The 20,613-nt window shown below is 36.4% G+C and overlaps 1 protein-coding gene across 6 annotated transcripts in view; it reads left to right on the top strand.

Moving 5' to 3' along the window:
* The window catches only part of Gpr155 (G protein-coupled receptor 155), a 61,390-nt gene that overhangs the window by 24,234 nt on the left and 16,543 nt on the right, over window positions 1-20,613 (top strand). For all 6 annotated transcript variants that reach the window (XM_078017625.1, XM_005324611.5, XM_040294491.2 and 3 more), the window contains 4 exons: window positions 12,355-12,459; window positions 15,563-15,699; window positions 17,473-17,568; window positions 19,648-19,712. In XM_078017625.1, coding sequence (XP_077873751.1) covers window positions 12,355-12,459; window positions 15,563-15,699; window positions 17,473-17,568; window positions 19,648-19,712 — 403 coding nt within the window. The remainder of the gene's footprint in view (window positions 1-12,354; window positions 12,460-15,562; window positions 15,700-17,472; window positions 17,569-19,647; window positions 19,713-20,613) is intronic.

Genomic DNA, 20,613 nt, shown 5'->3' with positions numbered 1-20,613 from the left:
AGAGTCAACAATTGTTAACAGGATTTGTTTCAATTCGTGAAGGGAAGTCAGCAATAGTGTACGCATTTTGGATGCACTGATGCATGTGGAAAGTTCACAGATAACGGACATTGTGCTCAGAAGAATAAATGATGGTTTACAATATTTTGTTTAGATAGCTTGTGGAGTAGAAAGATGAGTAAAGTATAAGAAGAAAGAGTGACAACAGAGATAGAAGATAATTTATTCATCTTCAAAAGGAAGAAATGAGAAAGTTTCATTGCACAGCACTTTGTCATGAACTGTGTTAGTGCTAGGAATGTTGCATTTAAAATGCTGCCCACAAATCTCGCCATGTAAATTTCCTTCTTCTTTCCTCACCCGTTCCAAACTGGAACTATATAAAAGAGTGGTTAAAAACTTACCCTGGAGCCATATTGCCTGTGTTCAAAGCCTGACTTCATGATTTACTACTGTCTGATCTTTTTTTTCCTTTTTTTTTAATTTTAAAGAGAGAGAGAGAGAGAATTTTTGATATTTTATTTTTTAGTTTTCAGCAGACACAACATCTTTGTTTGTATGTGGTGCTGAGGATCAAACCCAGGCTGCACGCATGCCAGGCGAGCGTTCTGCCACTTGAGCCACATCCCCAGCCCACTACTGTCTGATCTTGGGCAAGTTCCCAGTGTTTCACTTTCTTTATCTAGTAACACCTACCTGTAAGAATGTGATTGGAGCCAGGTGCAGTGGCGACCTGTAATCCTAGCGGCTTGGGAGGCTGAGGCAGGAGGATCCCGAGTTCAAAGCCGGCCTCAGCAACTTAGGAAGGCCCTAAGCAACTCAGTGAGACCCTGTGTCTAAATAAAATGTAAAAAAGGGCTAGGGAAGTGGCACAGTGGTTAAGTGCCTCTGCGTTCAATCCCCAATATCAAAAAAAAGAAAGAAAAAAAATGTTACTGTATAAAATGAGTGAACATGTATAAAGTCCAGCACATAGTAAGTATGAGTATGTAATAGTATTATTATAACATTTTATTAATTTTTTTACAGAATTTTAAGTGTACTCCAGAAAAACTAAGATATTTTATATGACAAACTATGGCAAATCAACTCAATTGTATTGAAACAAAGAGAGTAACTCAACAAAATTATCAAAATATCCAATAATATGAAACTTTTGCATTTTGAATTAATATGGCTTGATGAAGAGCCTCCCAAGAGGCACACAAGAAAAAACACAAAGATACAGGGCAGATCCTGTTTTCTGAAGACAAGACATCCTTATCCAGGAAAAACAGTTTCCTATAGTTCTCCAATATCACACCCCTGTACAAAACCCTCTGAGCAGGGTTCAGGCACTTGCATTTCTCCTGTTGGAAAACACTGTGGCTACATCCCCGAATGCCAGTAATCCCAAGGGCACCCACATGCAGGTGTAGGGACCCCAAGACTCTGGAGGTATAGGACCAAATGTACTGATAACATTTTTTATTATGATTATTACTGTTATTGTTATTTTTGGTACTAGGTATTGAACCCAGGAGTGTTTTACCACTGAACTATATCACCAGTCCTTTTTACTTTTTATTTTGAGTCATAGTCTCACCAATTTGCTGAAGCTAGCCTCAAACTTGCAATCCTCCTGCCTCACCTTTGGAGTCCCTGAGATTTCAGGTATGCACCATTACACCCCGCTTATTATAACATTTCATTATAAAAGGAAGACATCAAGGTTCAAGACTAGCCTCAGCAAACTAGAGAGCCCCTAAACAACTTAGTGAGACCCTGTCTCAAAATAAAAATGGCTAGGATATAGATCAGTGATAAATTGTCTCTAGTTAAATCCCCAGTACAAAAAAAAAAAAAAAGACATTCATACAGTAAGGAATTCAAATACAATTACAATTATAATTCAAATACAATTAAAAAGGAATTCAAAGACAATTAAAAGAGAAGCTAAACTCTTCCCCTCCCTTGCCCCACTACTCCCCAGAGTTATTTTATAGTTTATTTATCACCCAGAAATTTTATTCCTCTTTCTCCTATTTAGAATCATATAATTCATAATGTTCCACAACTTCTGCAAAGGTAATGAAATATGAGATAACAATTTTTCTTCTTAGATAACTGTAAGAAATTCAGTAAAGCTTGAACTCAGGGTACATATGAGGAAGAGATCAAAGAAAGTTGGAAAAGTAAGCAGATACAGAGGGCATTCTGTGTCATCAGAAAATATGAAGGTTTTGTCCTACAAGTAAAGGGTTCTATTAGTAGTTTTTGCAATAGGCTAGGCCGGATACAGGGCAGAGGGTGGTAGGTGTGGGATGGACCGGATAGGTCAGACTCAGAAGCTGTACTGATGGACTTGCAATCAACTGGACTGGTGAGAGCTAATGGAGGACCTGAGTATAACTTCCAGAAATTTGGTTTTAGTGAATGTGTGATCATCCTTCAGGCCTTCCAGCCACATCTTCTGTTTCCTTTTTTTTTTTTTTTATTGGTTGTTCATAACATTACAAAGCTCTTGACATATCATATTTCATACATTAGATTAAAGTGGGTCATGAACTCCCAATTTTACTCCAAATGCAGATCACAGAATCACGTCGGTTACACATCCACAATTTTACATAATGCCCTATTAGTAATTGTTGTAATCTGCTACCTTTCCTATCCCCTACTATCCTCCCTCCTCTCCCCTCCCATCTTCTCTCTCTACCCCATCTACTGTAATTCATTTCTCTCCTTGTTTATTTTCCCATTCCCCTCACAACCTCTTATATGTAATTTTGTATAGCAATGAGGGTCTCCCTTCATTTCCATGCAATTTCCCTTTTCTCTCTCTTTCCCTCCCATCTCATGTCTCTGTTTAATGTTAATCTTTTCTTCCTGCTCTTCCTACCTGCTCTGTTCATAGTTGTTCTCATTATATCAAAGAAGACATTTGGTATTTGTTTTTTAGGGATTGACTAGCTTCACTAAGCATAATCTGCTCTAGTGCCATCCATTTCCCTGCAAATTCTATGATTTTGTCATTTTTTATTGCTGCATAGTACTCCATTGTGTATAGATGCCACATTTTTTTTATCCATTCATCTATTGAAGGGCATCTGGGTTGGTTCCACAGTCTAACTATTGTGAATTGTGCTGCTATGAACATCGATATGGCAGCATCCCTGTAGCATGCTCTTTTAAGGTCTTCAGGGAATAGTCTGACAAGGGCAATAGCAGGGTCAAATGGTGGTTCCATTCCCAGCTTTCCCAGGAATCTCCAAACTGCTTTCCAAATTGGCCGCACCAATTTGCAGTCCCACCAGCAATGTACAAGAGTACCCTTTTCTCCACATCCTCGCCAGCACTTGTTGTTGTTTGACTTCATAGTGGCTGCCAATCTTACTGGAGTGAGATGGTATCTTAGGGTGGTTTTGATTTGCATTTCTCTGACTGCTAGAGATGGTGAGCATTTTTTCATGTACTTGTTGATTGATTGTATATCCTCCTCTGAGAAGTGTCTGTTCAGGTCCTTGGCCCATTTGTTGATTGGGTTATTTGTTATCTTATTGTCTTAATTTTTTGAGTTCTTTGTATACTCTGGATATTAGGGCTCTATCTGAAGTGTGAGGAGTAAAAATTTGTTCCCAGGATGTAGGCTCCCTATTTACCTCTCTTATTGTTTCTCTTGCTGAGAAAAAACTTTTTAGTTTAAGTAAGTCCCATTTGTTGATTCTTGTTATTAACTCTTGTGCTATAGGTGTCCTATTAAGGAATTTGGAGCCCGACCCCACAATATGTAGATCGGAGCCAACTTTTTCTTCTATCAGACGCAGAGTCCCTGATTTGATATCAAGCTCCTTGATCCATTTTGAGTTAACTTTTGTGCATGGCGAGAGAAAGGGATTCACTTTCATTTTGTTGCATATGGATTTCCAGTTTTCCCAGCACCATTTGTTGAAGATGCTATCCTTCCTCCATTGCATGCTTTTAGCCCCTTTATCAAATATAAGATAGTTGTAACTTTGTGGATTAGTCTCTGTGTCCTCTATTCTGTACCATTGGTCCACCTGCCTGTTTTGGTACCAGTACCATGCTGTTTTTGTCACTATTGCTCTGTAATATAGTTTGAAATCTGGTATCGCTATACCGCCTAATTCACACTTCCTGCTTAGAATTGCTTTTGCTATTCTGGGTCTTTTATTTTTCCATATGAATTTCATGATTGCTTTCTCTATTTCTACAAGAAATGCTGTTGGGATTTTGATTGGCATTGCATTAAACCTATAGAGAACTTTTGGTAATATCGCCATTTTGATGATGTTAGTTCTGCCTATCCATGAACAGGGTATATTTTTCCATCTTCTAAGATCTTCTTCTGCTTCTCTCTTTAGGGTTCTGTAGTTTTCATTGTATAAATCTTTCACCTCTTTTGTTAGGTTGATTCCCAAGTATTTTATTTTTTTTGAGGATATTGTGAATGGAGTGTTTTTCCTCATTTCCGTTTCAGAAGTTTTGTCGCTGATATACAGAAATGCCTTTGATTTATGCGTGTTAATTTTATATCCTGCCACTTTGCTGAATTCATTTATTAGTTCTAGTAGTTTCTTTGTAGACCTTTTTGGGTCTTCTAGGTATAGAATCATGTCATCTGCAAATAGTGATAATTTAAGTTCTTCTTTTCCTATTTTTATGCCTTTAATTTCTTTCGTCTGTCTAATTGCTCTGGCCAGTGTTTCGAGAACTATATTGAATAGAAGTGGTGATAGAGGGCATCCCTGTCTTGTTCCAGATTTTAGAGGGAATGCCTTTAACTTTTGTCCATTCAGAATGATGCTAGCCTGAGGCTTAGCATAGATAGCTTTTACAGTGTCAAGGTACGTTCCTGTTATCCCTAGTTTTTCTAATGTTTTGAACATAAAGGGATGCTGTACTTTGTCGAATGCTTTCTCTGCGTCTATCGAGATGATCATATGGTTCTTATCTTTAAGTCTATTGATGTGGTGAATAACATTTATTGATTTACGTATATTGAACCAGCCTTGCATACCAGGGATGAATCCTACTTGATCATGGTGCACAATTTTTTTGATGTGTTTTTGTATTCGATTCGCCAGAATTTTATTGAGGATTTTTGCATCTAGGTTCATTAGAGATATTGGTCTGTAGTTTTCTTTCTTTGAGGTGTCTTTGTCTGGTTTCGGAATCAGAGTGATATTGGCCTCATAGAATGAATTTGGAAGAGCTCCCTCTTTTTCTATTTCCTGAAATAACTTGAAAAGTATTGATATTAATTCTTCTTTAAAGGTTTTGTAAAACTCCGCTGTATACCCATCCGGTCCTGGGCTTTTCTTGGTTGGTAGTCTTTTGATGGTTTCTTCAATTTCATCCATTGATATTGGTCTGTTCAAATTGTGTGTATCCTTCTGACTCAGTCTGGGCAAATCATATGACTTAAGAAATTTATCGATGTCTTCACTATCTTCTATTTTATTGGAATATAGGTTTTCAAAATAATTTCTAATTGTCTTCTGTATTTCTGTAGCATCTGTTGTGATATTGCCTTTTTCATCCTGTATGTTAGTAATTTGAGTTTTCTCTCTTCTTCTCTTCGTTAGCATGGCTAAAGATCTGTCGATCTTATTTATTTTTTCGAAGAACCAACTTTTAGTTTTGTTAATTTTTTCAATAGTTTCTTTTGTTTCAAATTCATTGATTTCCGCTCTGATTTTAATTATTTCTTGCCTTCTGCTACATTTGCTGTTGTTTTGCTCTTCCTTTTCTAGGGCTTTGAGATGAAGTGTGAGCTCATTTAATTGTTGGTTTTTTCTTTTTTTGAGGAATGACCACCAGGCGATGAATTTTCCTCTTAAAACTGCTTTCATTGTGTCCCATAGATTCTGATATGTTGTGTCTGTATTTTCATTTATCTCTAAGAATTTTTTGATTTCCTCCTTTATGTCTTCTGTAACCCATTGATCATTGAGTAACATATTGTTCATTTTCCATGTGATGTAGGATTTTTCCTTCTTTCTTTTATCATTGATTTCCAGTTTCATTCCCTTATGATCAGATAAAATGCATGGTATTATCTCCACCCCTTTATATTTACTGAGGGTTGCCCTATGGCATAATATATGGTCTATTTTTGAGAAGGATCCATGTGCTGCTGAGAAAAAAGTATATCCATTTGATGATGGTTGATATATTCTATATATGTCAGTTAAGTATAGGTTATTGATGGTGGTATTGAGTTCTATAGTTTCTTTATTCAACTTTTGTTTTGAGGATCTGTCCAATGGTGACAGAGGTGTGTTGAAGTCACCCATAATTATTGTGTTGTGGTCTATTTGATTCTTGAACTTGAGGAGAATTTGTTTTATGAATGTCGAAGCACCATTATTTGGTGCATAAATATTGATAATTGTTATGTCTTGTTGGTGAATGGTTCCTTTTAACAGTATACAATGTCCTTCTTTATCCCTTTTGATTAACTTAGTCTTGAAGTCGATTTTATTCGATATGAGAATGGCCACCCCTGCTTGCTTACGAGGACCGTGTGCATGGTATATTTTTTCCCATCCTTTCACCTTCAGCCTGTGTATGTCTTTTCCAATCAGATGTGTCTCCTGGAGGCAGCATATTGTTGGGTTTGTTTTTTTAATCCATGATACCAGCCTATGTCGCTTTATTGGAGAGTTTAAGCCATTAACATTCAGAGTTACTATTGATATATGGTTTGTACTTCCATCCATGTTTGATTATTTATCCTTTTTTAAAAAAATTTAGTTTGTTTCTCCATGATTATCTTTCCCCTCGCCCTCTGTCTTTACTGAGGCACTTCCCTCTGATGGTTTTGGTTATTGTTTTTCATTTCTTCCTCGTGTAGTGTTTTGCTCAAAATGCTTTGCAATGCTGGTTTTCTGGCTGCAAATTCTTTTAACTTTTGTTTATCATGAAAGATTTTTATTTCGTTGTCATACCTGAAGCTTAATTTTGCTGGATACAGAATTCTTGGTTGGCATCCATTGTCTTTCAGTGTTTGAAATACGTTGTTCTAGGATCTTCTCGCTTTCAGTGTCTGTGATGAAAAATCCGTTGTTAACCTTATTGGTTTACCCCTGAATGTAATCTGTCTCCTTTCTCTTGTAGCTTTTAATATTTTCTCTTTGTTCTGTATATTGGATATCTTCATAACAATGTGTCTTGGCGTTGGTCTACTGTGATTTTGTGTGCTCGGTGTCCTATATGCATCCTCAATTTGTATATCTGTTTCCTTTTTTATTTCTGGAAAGTTTTCTGTAATTATTTCATTCAGCAGGTTACTCATTCCCTTGGTTTGAATTTCTGTACCTTCTTCTATCCCGATGACTCGTAAGTTTGGTTTTTTTTTTTTTTTTTAAATATTTTATTTTTTAGTTTTCGGCAGACACAATATCTTTGTTTGTATGTGGTGCTGAGGATCGAACCCAGGCCGCACGCATGCCAGGCTAGCGTGCTACCGCTTGAGCCACATCCCCAGCCCGTAAGTTTGGTTTTTTTATGGTATCCCATAACTCTTGGATGTTTTTCTCGTGATTTTTTACCAGCCTTTCTGAGTTGGCTAGACTCTTTTCAAGATGATATATTTTGTCTTCATTATCTGACGTTCTGGCTTCTACTTGCTCCACTCTGTTAATGATACTCTCAATTGAGTTTTTAATTTGGTTTATCGTTTCCTTCATTTCTAGAATTATTGTTTGATTATTTTTTATAATCTCTATCTCCTGATAAAGATGCTTAACTTCTTCTTTTATCTGTTTATGTAATTCATTTTCTGATGACTCTAGGTCCTCCTGAATATTTAGGCTGTCTTGCATTGTTTGTACTCCTTTTCTTCCTTGCTTTTTGAAGCTGCTCATGTTACTTCTTGTTCTGTTTGACTGCTGAGTTACTGTTTACTCCTATAAATTTATTTGATGCTTGGGAGGAAAAGTATTAGAAGGGAAGGGAAGAAGTCACTAAAGAGAATGAGAGTAAGCAGGTAGAATTCAAGGAAGGGGGGGATAAGATAATTGAAAAGAAATGAAAAGACAAAAGAAAAAAATAGGAAATAAAAAAAGAAAAAAAATTTTCTTTTAAAAAAAATAATAAAAAAAATTTAAAATTAAAATTGGAAGAAAAAAATGTTAAAAAAATTTGTAAAAAAATTTAAAAACAAGAAAGAAAAATGAAAATGAAAGAAAAACCCAAATTAAAAAAAAGAGAAAAGAAAAAAGAAAAAAAAAACAATAAATGCAGTCTTAGAGTTTGATTAACTTCTCTTCCAGTAGGTGGTGCTGTGCCCACCAGGCCAAGTTTCTCCTGTCAATACGCGGGAACCAATCACTGCGCGCAGCAGCTCCTCCTCCCAGACTGGGCGAGTCTCCAATCCTGGGTGCCTAGGGCCTCCTCTTGTGTCTAGTCACTTCCCCACTTTTCCTCTAGCCAGGCCCCTCTCACGGGTGCCGCTCACCACAATACTGGGTACACGCCAGGTCTGCTGCTCCCGGGAGCCCTGTTGTCATGAATGACTGGGCACACTCTTCCAGTTTGCCTTTCCCTCAGACCCTAAGTTTGTAGAGCTTGGGGCTGAGAGTCTTCAGCGAATTTTACTGCCCCTCCGGTAGCCACGCCCCCGGTAGCTGGTGCAAGAGACCTCAGCTGTCAGCACTGGTGGGAGCGGTAGTTCCGCGCCGCAGGTCCCTCGCCACCTCTAATTCCCTCGGTCTGGCTACCGTGGTCACGGTCACGGGAAAGCTGGGAGGGGCCCTTAAGGTTTCCCCGATGTGTGGAGAGGGAAGGCTAGGGAATTACACACCTGTAGCCGCAGGTTTCAATGAAGTTATCTCCTCCGCCGCAGTCTGATGACGTCAGTTCTCTGCCATGGTGGTATCTCTTGCAAATGGCGACAGTTCGTTTCCCTTTGCCGGGTGACCAATGCAACGGGTGGGTCCTTACTGTCTCTCCCAATCCCCGTTTCAAACCTGTGGCCACTACCTATGAAGGCTCGGTAGGCATTTACCTCCGTAGGATCAGAAGGGCTGACCGGTTGTTTCAGCTGGATGGATTAGTGCTGAGTCACAGCTGTTTGTCTGTGGGAAGCAGGCGAACAGGAGCTTGAATTCAGCCGATCCGGGCTCAGTGTATGTTCTGAGAGGCCCAGACTGTTCGCCCCAGATCCATGTCAGCTCAGCATTGCCTAGTGATCCTGAGCAAACAGATTTAGGCTGTTTACAACTCCCTATGCCTGCACAGCTGAAGAGGTCAGAGACTTGATCTCTCCGTGCCCGCCGCCATGTTGGAATCTCCTTCTGTTTCCTTCTCAGGTATTTTAGCCTTTCAGAACAGGCAGTTCTCCCTCCACAGGATCCTTCATCTACACCTGACCTTTATTCCCCACTGTGGCCTCCAGTCTCTCTGCTAGATTCTTGTAATTCCTTCCAAACTGGGCTGCCTGTCTCCCATCACTCCCTGCTCCAATCTGTTTTATATGAATTGGCAAAATCTTCCTCACAGAGCTCTGGTCACATAGACTCCTGATGCAGGTCTAGGAGGACCCTGCAGTTGGACAAGGTTCACACTCCTGTACATGGTGCTCAAGATCTTCCACAATCCATACATGCCCTGCTCTGGCCCAGTTCTGCCCCCTTTCCTCTTCAGCTTTCCCTGCTCTCCACTACTGAGCTTTCCATGCTTTTCCCCAAAATGTCATTCATTTTATTATACCTCTTTTCTATTATATTATATTATACCTCCTTTATATATATATATAATATATACCTCTTTTCTATTATATTCTTGTCTATTATTCTTTTATACTTCATGACCTTTAAACCCAAGCTCACTAATTTCTTTCTTAGGTAATTCATGATTATATCAGAATTTCATTCAAGTTTCTTGACCACTTTCCTTTTGAAAGCTGAAATTCAAGGATTGAATATTTAAAATCTGACTTCCATGGGCCTAGAGTACTGTTCTGATCATGCACAACTTCCTTTCCTACTTTACTTTCTTGAAGAATCTTTCGGGTATCCTACAAACCCATATATTGATTGTTTTCTGACAGAGCTTGAAGACCATCCCACCTACAGCTGGCTGTGTCTTTCTTTTCCACAAGTGTTTTAAAACTGGCTACCAAAGGCCAGACATCTGTGGGAATTGCTGAACTAAGAGTCTTAGGCCCAGAGACTTTTGCTGCTACATCTTTACTTATTATTTTAAAATAGCAGATGAACTGTATAATAGCTTTTCTTTAAATCCATTATTATCATCTCCAGCAAGAAAATAACTTGAACCTATAGTATAAATAAATGGAGAGCAAGATGATAGCTATACCTTATCTAAGAAACCTTCTGTGATGTTTATACTTCCCTCTTATTTCACTATTTTATAATTGCTTTTTAAGTTGTTTATATAGCCCACTAGACTAGACTATAAGTGATTTGTCTGATAGACTGGTTGGATGTGGTGGTGCAATCCCAGCTACTCAGGATGTAGCAGGAGGATTGCAAGTTCAAGGCCAGCCTCAGCAACTTACCAAAACCCTTTCTCAAAATAAAAAATGTTTTGTGGATGTAGTTCAATCCCTAACACTGAAAAGAAAATTAGCTGATTGAAACCTTCAAGTTTCTGACGAAGTATGGACTAGATAATGTATTTTCTTTTCTATTATCCTTTGGTTCTATTTTAACCTTGAGATAGCATCAATGTCTTAAATTTAGCAAGGCCATTTTAGACTGCAGTTTTGTTACTTTTAAATACTTTTAAGAACATCATTGAAGAAATTAAGCATGTTGTCAACGAAAGGTTATTCTTGGGAATTATTCATTTTTCTAGCTTATTAAATTTTAATAGTTTGTTATTAAAGTTATTATTCAATTATAATCCATGTCAAGGAGCACCATGTCTATGTAAGTGTGAAAGGTTTTAAAGAGCACAGTGTACAGTTCTATGACTATATGGAAGAAAAAATTACAGCATATAACAGATATCTCAGTGTGACTTCTATAAGCCAACCTGCCTATAAACCTGCAAGAGATTTTCAGCAGTGTATATTTGAAAGAAAAACATATATCATTGTTTTTACTGCATCATCTAAACTAATAGGAGACAGATTCTTGAAAGAAGTGATTTCAAGCCTAACTTAGAAAGCAGGAGAAGATTTGATCAGCCTAGGTCTTTTATTGTTTGTTTGTTTGTTTTAATTAGTTACACATGACAGTACAATGATCTTGACATATACAATTGAATCAGATGGGGTATAATTTCTCATTTTTCTAAGTGTACAGGTTGTAGAATTACATTGGTCATGGAGTCACTTATATACCCACAGCAATAATAATGTCTATTTTATTCTGCTGTCCTTTCATTTCCCCCTTCCCCTCCCCTCCCCTCCCTTCTCTCTACCCAATCTAATGTGACACAATTCTTTTTTTTCCCTCACATCATCATACCTGTATTCTGTATAACGAATATGCAATTCCCCTTCTCCCTACCTTTCCCTTCCACCTCTCTTCCCTTGCTAGAGGTAATTTTCTTCTCATGCTCTTCCTCCCTACCCCATTTTGAGTCACCTCCCTTATATCAGAGAAGACATTTGGCATTTGTTTTTTTGGGATTGACTAACTTCACTTAGCATGATCTGCTCTAATTGCCATCTATTTCCTGCAAATGCCATGATCTTGTTATTTTTTAGTGCTGAGTAATATTCCATCGTGTATAAATGCCACATTTTTTCTATCATTCTTCCATTGAAGGGCATCTAGGTTGGCTCCACAGTCTAGCTATTGTGAATTGTGCTGCTATAAACATTGATGTGGCTGTGTCCCTGTAGTATGCCATATTTAGGTCTTTTGAGTCAGCCTAGGTCTTGATGGGACTTGTGGAGGGTGTGAAGAATTGTCCTGAAAGAAGGAAATGCTTTTTGTTGCTTAGGATGGGTAGCTGGCTAGGAAAAGAGGCCAAGTCATAGGCAGCTATCCATTTAGACTGAGTTTGAATTTTCCACAATTACCAATAGAATGCTAGTATGTATTTTTGAAAAGTGATGAAATAAAAGCTGTGTTTTAGGAAAGTGAATTTTTAGTTCCCAAAATACAGTAGAATTAAAACAGCAATGAATAAATTTTTTCTTCTCTCATATAAGAAGACAATATATAAAGATGATGATCATTCATCTGACACCTTTTAAAATGTTAATATTGTACAGCACATTTGAATACTTTTGATAATTGTCATGTGAAAATATTTCCATGGAGGCAACATGAGTAGGTTTGGGGTGGTTTGGTTTTGTTTGGAATTTCTTGAACTTGTCCATTTCTGTTGTGGTTGGGCTCTACTCTCACATTATTTTTCTATATATAGGTTGCTGCTCTTGCTCCATGGGAAATGGTGAATTATGCTACCCATCAATAGAGCCAGCAGCAAACACAAGCACCAGTGGGCCTGTGACTCCTTCATTTGAGAAAAGTAAGTGCCCTGGGATATGAGGAAGGGCATAAGGAACAGAAGAGCCCTGTCCTTCTGTGTCACGAAACCTCTACATAGTATTTCTTCAGCAGCTGTAATACTACAGAACACTATTTGAGAACAGATTCTCAAATAAAATAGGAAAAAGATGTGAATAGAATAATAATCGTGCAGAGAGAACATTTATTTTAAAAAGATAAAGTTCTTATAGCATCTCACGTGTGTGTGCATGCACGCACGTGCGCGCATACACACACACACACACACACATGCACACACACTTTCCAATAAATTTAACTCAAGAGATAAACCCAAGAAATTTGCCCTAAAAGTTATTATTTTGGCATTTTTTCTTATTTTAGAAGCTGAGACTTTCCCCTATCACCAACCCTTATGACCAGGACTAATTAATTAGTGCTTAATTATATTGTGCTTTAAATATAACTTCTTTAAAAAATAAGAAAAACAACTTTAAGAGTAATAAACTTTTGGCATGTAAACTAAGAGACTAAATCACTTTTTTCTGAATTTTAAATTATTTAAAACTGAACATATTTATATAGAATTGGAATTGCAGTGCACTTTCAGTTGATTTTGCTCTTTGTGATGGAGAATCTGTCAATTACATTGTTGCAAAAGGCATTTTTAAAATTTTTTTTAGTTATAGATGTACCCAGTACCTTTATTTTTATTTTTAATGTGGTGCTGAGGATCGAACCCAGTGTCTTCCACATGCAAGGCAAGCACTCTACCACTGAGCTACAACCCCAGCCCATGGCATATGTCTTTATATAATAAATGTTGGGAGGATTATAAGAAATTATGGGTGCAAATCACTTAGCGTTGTGTATGGTATACGTGGTAAATGTTCATTAAAGGTAATACTGGCAACAGTTGTTATTCAGGTGGCATTTATATTTGTCTGCTATCTGTTGGCTAGGAATGAATCTTAAATAGTAGTAGAACTTAGGTTTCCATAGAGAGAAATATCAGATTATCAGCCTTCATTAAATTTTCTAATAGGACATCCGATCTCGAATTCAGTTAAATTGTCTTAGTTTTTATTTATGTGCTTCTTTTGTAGTGTTTCTTTATGTCCCAAGGTTTGCTTTCTTAATTTTTTTCTCTCTACCCAATATCATAGTAAAGTCATTTTCTGCTTCTCAAATTATCCTTAGTCTTTCTTTAACTATCATTTTCTTCATTACTAATACTGATTCATGAAAACTTTTATACTATAGGGACTTTCAAAATTTTCTGATCATGTTTTGTAAAAATCATATTAAAAGAAAGCCATCATATATGGACATCATCTAACCATGTAATTTAGTATCATTCCTAAGCCTGAAATTTTTTAAAAAGCCTAAAGGAAATTAAACCATAGACAAATGAGAATTTCTAGAGCTTTACAATATAATTCATCCCCCATTCCCTGCTGTTGCACAAAGGCAAAATAAAGATTACATTTAGATTGCTAAATGGCAACAATGTGGGAAAAGGCAAATGGAAAACTAATAAAATTTATTTTATGCATTTTAATAATGTGTGTACATAATATTTTAAAACCAGTTTTTTCATAATATATATATACACACATATATAAATATAACTCAAATTTTCTACACATAAGTTATTATGTTAGCTTTCTATTACTGTGACAAAATTCCTGAGGTAATCAGCTTCATAAGGAAAAAAGGTTTATTTTGGCTCATAGTTTAGGAGGTTTCAATTCATGGTCAAGTGACCCAGGTGCTTTGGGCCTAAGGCAGCACAGTACATCGTGGTGGGAGCATGTGGCAAAGAAGCTGCTCATCTCATGGCAGCCATGAAGCAAAGAGAGAAAGAAAGGAGGGGCTGGAGTCCCAATATCTTTTCTTCCACTGGGCCTTACCTACCTCCTAAATGTTTCACAACCTCCCAACAGTGCCTCAGACTAGGGACAGCCTTTAATACTGGGTCTTTGGGGGACATTCAAGAGTCAAACTAGAGCAGATATATACAAATAGTTATTATTATTATTATTATTATTATTATTATTTTTAAAGAGAGAGTGAGAGAGAGAGAGAGAGAGAGAGAGAGAGAGAGAAAGAGAGAATTTTTAATATTTATTTTTTAGTTCTCGGCGGACACAACATCTTTGTTGGTATGTGGTGCTGAGGATCGAACCCGGGCCGCACGCATGCCAGGCGAGCGCACTATCGCTTGAGCCACATCCCCAGCCCAAATAGTTATTATTAAAATAGAATCATACTACAGAGATAGTTTGGTGACCTACTTTCTTTTTACTTAGCAAGACTGTAAACTTTCTCCCTACCATTAACTATTACTCTAGACCACATTTAGTGGTTGTATATGTCCTTTCCCAAAAAGTGGTCTTAAGAAATAGAGATTTTTATTTTTAGGGTAAGAGCTATAAAATTGTTTTTTAATCTTTAACTTACATAAGATTGTATGTTAGACTAGGCATATATTATGTAAAAATTTTTCCTTTTTCTTTAGTACCATATACAAAGTGGAGCTGAAGTGGAAAAACAAGTTTCTTTTGAAAGATCCCTCACCCCTGTTTTAGGCCAGAAAAGAGTCAGTTCTGTGATTTGAGTTTGGTCTCATATGTGAACAAAACATAGACCTAGTTGGTACCTTGTAAGGCCTTTTGTAAGGCAAATTTTAAACTCAGAAAAGGCAAGATTTAATTGTAAATTTATTTCACAGTTAGTCAAAATAGTGTATTCATGACTACTATGAAGATTTAATGCAGGTGAAACGTGAGTTATTAATTTAGCCTTTTAAAATTTTATGTATAATTATAAAACATATATTAATATATAATTATATGACAAATTATATAGATAGAAAACATTGGTGAATGGTATAAAAGGGAAATATTACATACTAGTCTGGTTTTTTTTTCAGATAGAAACACTCTCCAACTAAAACTCCTAAAACAACATGACGGAGCTTTCCCCCGATTTCATCGAAAATTACATACTGATTCTTAGCTGAATGTGCTTTTTTGTTGTTTCTCTTAGGAAGTCATTATAAATTTAAAATGCATTCAAATAAAAAGCTCTGATTACAAATTGTTGTGCTTACTGTTTCATAGATGATCACTGTGTGAGTCGCTGTAACTCCCAGAGCTGCATATTAGCCCAGGAAGAAGAACAGTATCTGCAGAGTGGAGACCAGCAACTGACTCGACATGTCTTGCTGTGTTTACTTCTCATTATTGGCCTATTTGCTGTAAATGTTTCTCTGGTTTTGTTTGGGACCTATTTCTTTAAATGTCTGGCAGAGGTTTTATTTAGGCATCTGGGACGGAAACTTAGTTGCTACTTTTCAAGAGTAGAGTGGCTAGGCTATCTAAATTCTAATCTAGTTTAAGTGTTTTTTGTTTTTTTAGTTTTTTTGGTGGCGAGGGGAGAATCATTCATATTACTCTGTTGCCTAAGTGTTCCAGTAGCCTATTCTATTAGAATTATTTATTCATTCTGTGCTCTGAATGTAAATTTGGTAAAATCAGATAGATATCTCCATCATGTGTCCAAGGGCCAGTTATCCCTAACATGCTTGACTGACCGAAGTGGACAAATGCCTACATTATCTCTCACAAGATATTTCTCATATAAATTAACTTGAAAAAATAAGATTTAATTATGGAAATCAACCTAACTACTTCATGCAGTAGGGAAAAGAGGAAAAATGCCCATCAAATTACTGACATATGGGGCTGGGGATGTGGCTCAAGCGGTAGCACGCTCGCCTGTCATGCGTGCAGCCCAGGTTCAATCCTCAGCACCACATACAAACAAAGATGTTGTGTCTAAAAAAAAATTACTGACATCTAACATTTTTGTGGGGAAGGGGGTGCTGGAGATTGAACCCAGGGTTATCATACATGCTAAGCACAGGCTCTATCACTGAGCACCACATCTGGCCCCTGCTTTTAAATTTTTAACACATTTTTCATGGTTCTAATAATACATATATTTATAACCTGCTTTTTCACTTATGTCAAGCATTTTCAGAGTGTCCAAAATTAATACTTTAAATGGCTCCCCAGTAAACAATAGAGAGCTATATAATTTACTCAACCACTTCTTTATGAATTGTTCCTAACTTTTCAAAATACTCTAAAAAACATCTCCATGCATTATATTTTCTAGTGATATATTCCCAAAGTTGAGAAACCTGGATCAAAGAGAATAAATATTTCTGTGATTTTAGACATATTCTACTAAATTGTTTTTCAAAGGGTAGATAGTATAGATTTATAAAGTGCTCTCACCAATATTGAATATTATAATTTTAGGGGGAGGGATTTAACCCAGATATGATTTCTACATCTCCACCCTTTTATATTTTATTTGGAGATAGGGTCTAGCTTAGTTGCTGAGGCTTGTCTTGAACTTGTGATTTCCTGTCTCAGCCTCCTGAGCCGCTGGGATTATAGGCATGCACCACCGGGCCCAGCTAGTTATTATAATTTTTTAAAGGTAGTTTAAGTGTAACCTGCCTAGAGGTGGGAGATAGGCCATATAACCTACGAGCCCTTTTCACACAGAATGCTTGTTACATAGTATGATATCAGCCAGCTACACTTTATCTGCTGTTTAAGGACAAAAATTAAAAAAAAAAAAAAAAGAAAAGAAACGCTGCCAAGAATTCCTGTTTAATGATATAATTATTTTCATTGTGTAGAACTAATTTTAAAATCAGTCCTGTCTTAGGCTAGTCGGCAGTCCTGGTATATTATGTAAGTCTCTGTATTATGGCTCATGTCTTCTTGCTTCAAACCTGATCAGAATAGATGCTGTTTGAAAGACATCTGTCAGAAGAAGTAGTTGAAACCTCTTGTTTGAAAGACAAAGCCTCTGTATTCTCTCAGTGTTTTTCCCTTTAGTCTTACCCCCCCCCCTAATTATTAGGTAGAAAAGTTATTGTACTGTGCTCTGGATGGCGAGAAATGATTAGCAGGCTTCATTTTAAAATACTCTTTTTTTTTTTTCTTTATAGAATCTTTCCAGTTGTTTATGGTGGCTATTCAACCAAGAGCCTGGAAGACTATACGTTGAGTTACAGTTTTTCTGTGCTGTGTTTAACTTTGGCCAGGTACTTATTTACTGAAACTTTGAGGGGTTTTTGTCTTCCTGGATGAGTTGAATGCAGAGAAGGGTATGCGGATGTTGTTGTTTTCTTCTAAATCAATAGGGTTTAGTTTGTTTGCCAGCTGCTGGTATACATGACAGCTGACAGCTGCTGCCTGTCTTCTAGTAGAGATGAATTCTTATATTGGTTAAAGTCATCAGAATGTACATTGAGTGTTTCAACCAGCAATACCAAATAATTTTTTTGCTTTGGTTTTGAGATAAAGAATCATAATTTAAGCAGGGACAAGATGTCCTAAGTTCTTTTTAAACTTTTGTAATCTTGAAAACTCACTTTGGGAGTTTAAAGGATTTATCCCCTTAGATGGACAAATATTATTTCATTTACATTTTAAACAACAGATACTTAAATCTTTACTTTAAAATCATGTGGTGTGTAAATAAAACTTTAGTCAGGGGTAATACTTTTCTTTCCTTGATAGTTATTTGTGTGCCAAAAATTGCTAAGCATTTTATATTCATTATCTCATTTAAACATCACAATAATACTTGCAACATAGATGTTATCATCCCCAGTTTAAAACATAGAAAACTAAAATTCCATGAAAAAGTGATGTAAAAGGTGCTATTGTCTATGTTCATGACACTATTAAAATACATATTTAACAATATGTTTTACATATTGGAAAATATTTTTAGGTACAAAGTTCAAAATTTGATCTTTTCATTAACTGTGGGTGTCAGGGGGGTGGTGCTGGGGATCAAACCCAGGATATTGCATATGCTAGTCAAGTGCTCTATCACTGAGCCACGTCCCCAGCTCAGCCCCTTACTTTTTAATTAGAGAATACTCATCCCTCATCCAGAGATTGAATATCAGTTTGAAAAAATATTGTATTTGAAATCAGTATGTTGCCTACTAAATGTAAAATAATTTGCCAAGAGTTAGTTAAGACTAGTCAATAAATGCTCCTGCAAGATTTTTCCTAACATTAATTTCTTGAAGTATTTCCAGTTTGTTTTGCCATTATTGTGGGAACAAAATGGTTATATCTAAAGGTACAAATTACCTCGGTTATTTGTGAAAGCTTATTACAACAAGTATGAACTTCCCAAGATCTACTTGATAACTATATCTTACATTGTGATATTAAGATCTGACTTTGTATCCAAGAATTTTAAAATACTAGGTTGAAAAATCTCAGTCTTCTGTGGCATTATGCATTCAGAAAGCCAATTCAAGCTTAGCCCTCCTAGTCCTGGGGCTGAGAAAGCTTCATTGCACTGCACTTTGTCATGAACTGAATTAGTGCCAGGAATGCTCCCACACAAGTAGTTCAAGGGAGTGAGAGACACACAAACCTCACTCTCATCCAGTCTTCCTCTTGGAGAGGAGGAGAAAGATATTCCCTTCTGACTGCTTATAGTTTGGGGTAAAGAAAATCGGGCCCTTCATATAATGTTATATTGCCTTCTCCATCCCACCTTCCACCAACCTGTACCTCAGTATGCTTCACAAATGGCAGCTGAGTTCCCTTTCTCCCAGGCAGTCCTAAATTTCCTGATCTGTGGCTTATATCTGGTGCCAGTTTGCCTTATTACTCCAATTCCTTCAAGCCTTTCCCCTAACCACTAGCCAGTATCACTTCACATAAATTCTGTTCAGTTATTATTATTGGATATTGCAGCACTTGTTAATTATGTAATTTATGAAGTTTCAACAAAAAAACAATAAATACCTAAGCACAGTGGGAGATTTTTTTTCAAAAACAAGAAAACAAAGACATATAATCCTTAAATATTTTCATTTTTCTTTAGTAAGAAGTCATAGGAATATGGTTGCTCAGCACTAGTTTTTATCACCCATCATAATTAGAACAGAATGATTGGGAAGAGGCAGCAAACATGTCTGGTTCCAGGTACTGAACTTTAGAGTACCTGCTTTGTATGCTCCATTTGAAATGTTGCTCTAATCACACTATAGGTTTGCCGCCTCAAGCACTAAATTTGGTGACTTCCTTAATTCCTGCTCTTACAATTTTATTGCTGCATTCAGAAAAAATAATTTTGTTTTCTTCCCTAGGGATTTATTTCCTTTGGAATCTTTGGATTGGACAAACATTTAATCATCCTACCTTTCAAAAGAAGGTAAATTTAGTTTTGAAATAAATCTCTATATTCCTAAATTTGATGACAAAGCCATTATATTAAGATACTGATATTTTTATACCTTTAAACTGTTAGACCACCACTAAACATCATACAAGGGTTATCTGTTGATTCACATAGTTGTAAATAACTGCAGAGAAAATGTTGGAAGAACTATTATAAATGGAGCAATATAATTTGCATTTTAACAAAAACTGATGGACTCTGATTTTGATCTATGCCATTAGCTACATAAAGTTAAATAAAACTTGAACATGTCTTTAGAAAGGGTAGTATTAAGTGGTGCCCCCAAAGGAATATATTTGATTGTCTTTCACCTTTGACAACAGGATTCTTCTATCAAACTAACTTATAGAAAACTCAATTTTTCTTTCTAAATTATTTTATTGGCTTAGTAAAGGGCTTCTTTGAATTAAGATCAAGAATTTTAAAAAGTAACAAGTATTGCAACTTGTAGATGGGAGGAAAAGGCAGAGGGACAAATCTTTGTACTTCATTTTCTTTTAATGTCAAAATTAGTAGAAATTAGAAGTGCTAGCAGAATTCATCCTACCTGCTCTATGAATAGTGCCCCAAAACAGTATCTTTTCTTCTTTCTTTCTTCTCCTTCAGCATCAGCATCATCTTATTTACTAAGATTTCATTGTTAGGGTCATAATCATTTCATGAAGGAAAAGTGTAGTAAGAAAGTTATTGAACTTAGTTATCAGCTTCATAATGTGAACTACTTAACAGTTCTATTGTGTGAGCTGACCAAAACAAGTCTGTACTCCAGAGCCCAGTATTTGCCTCTGTGATACCAAAATTTCAAAATGATTGAGTAAACTATTTGATATCTAAGTTATCTTTGTGTTTCAAAAATGCAGTATAAGGAATATTT

This window comes from Ictidomys tridecemlineatus, chromosome 7 (assembly GCF_052094955.1).
Source record: "Ictidomys tridecemlineatus isolate mIctTri1 chromosome 7, mIctTri1.hap1, whole genome shotgun sequence".
NCBI lineage: Eukaryota > Metazoa > Chordata > Mammalia > Rodentia > Sciuridae > Ictidomys > Ictidomys tridecemlineatus.
Note: the sequence above shows the minus strand (reverse complement) of the source record. Positions and strands in the feature narration are given on the sequence as shown.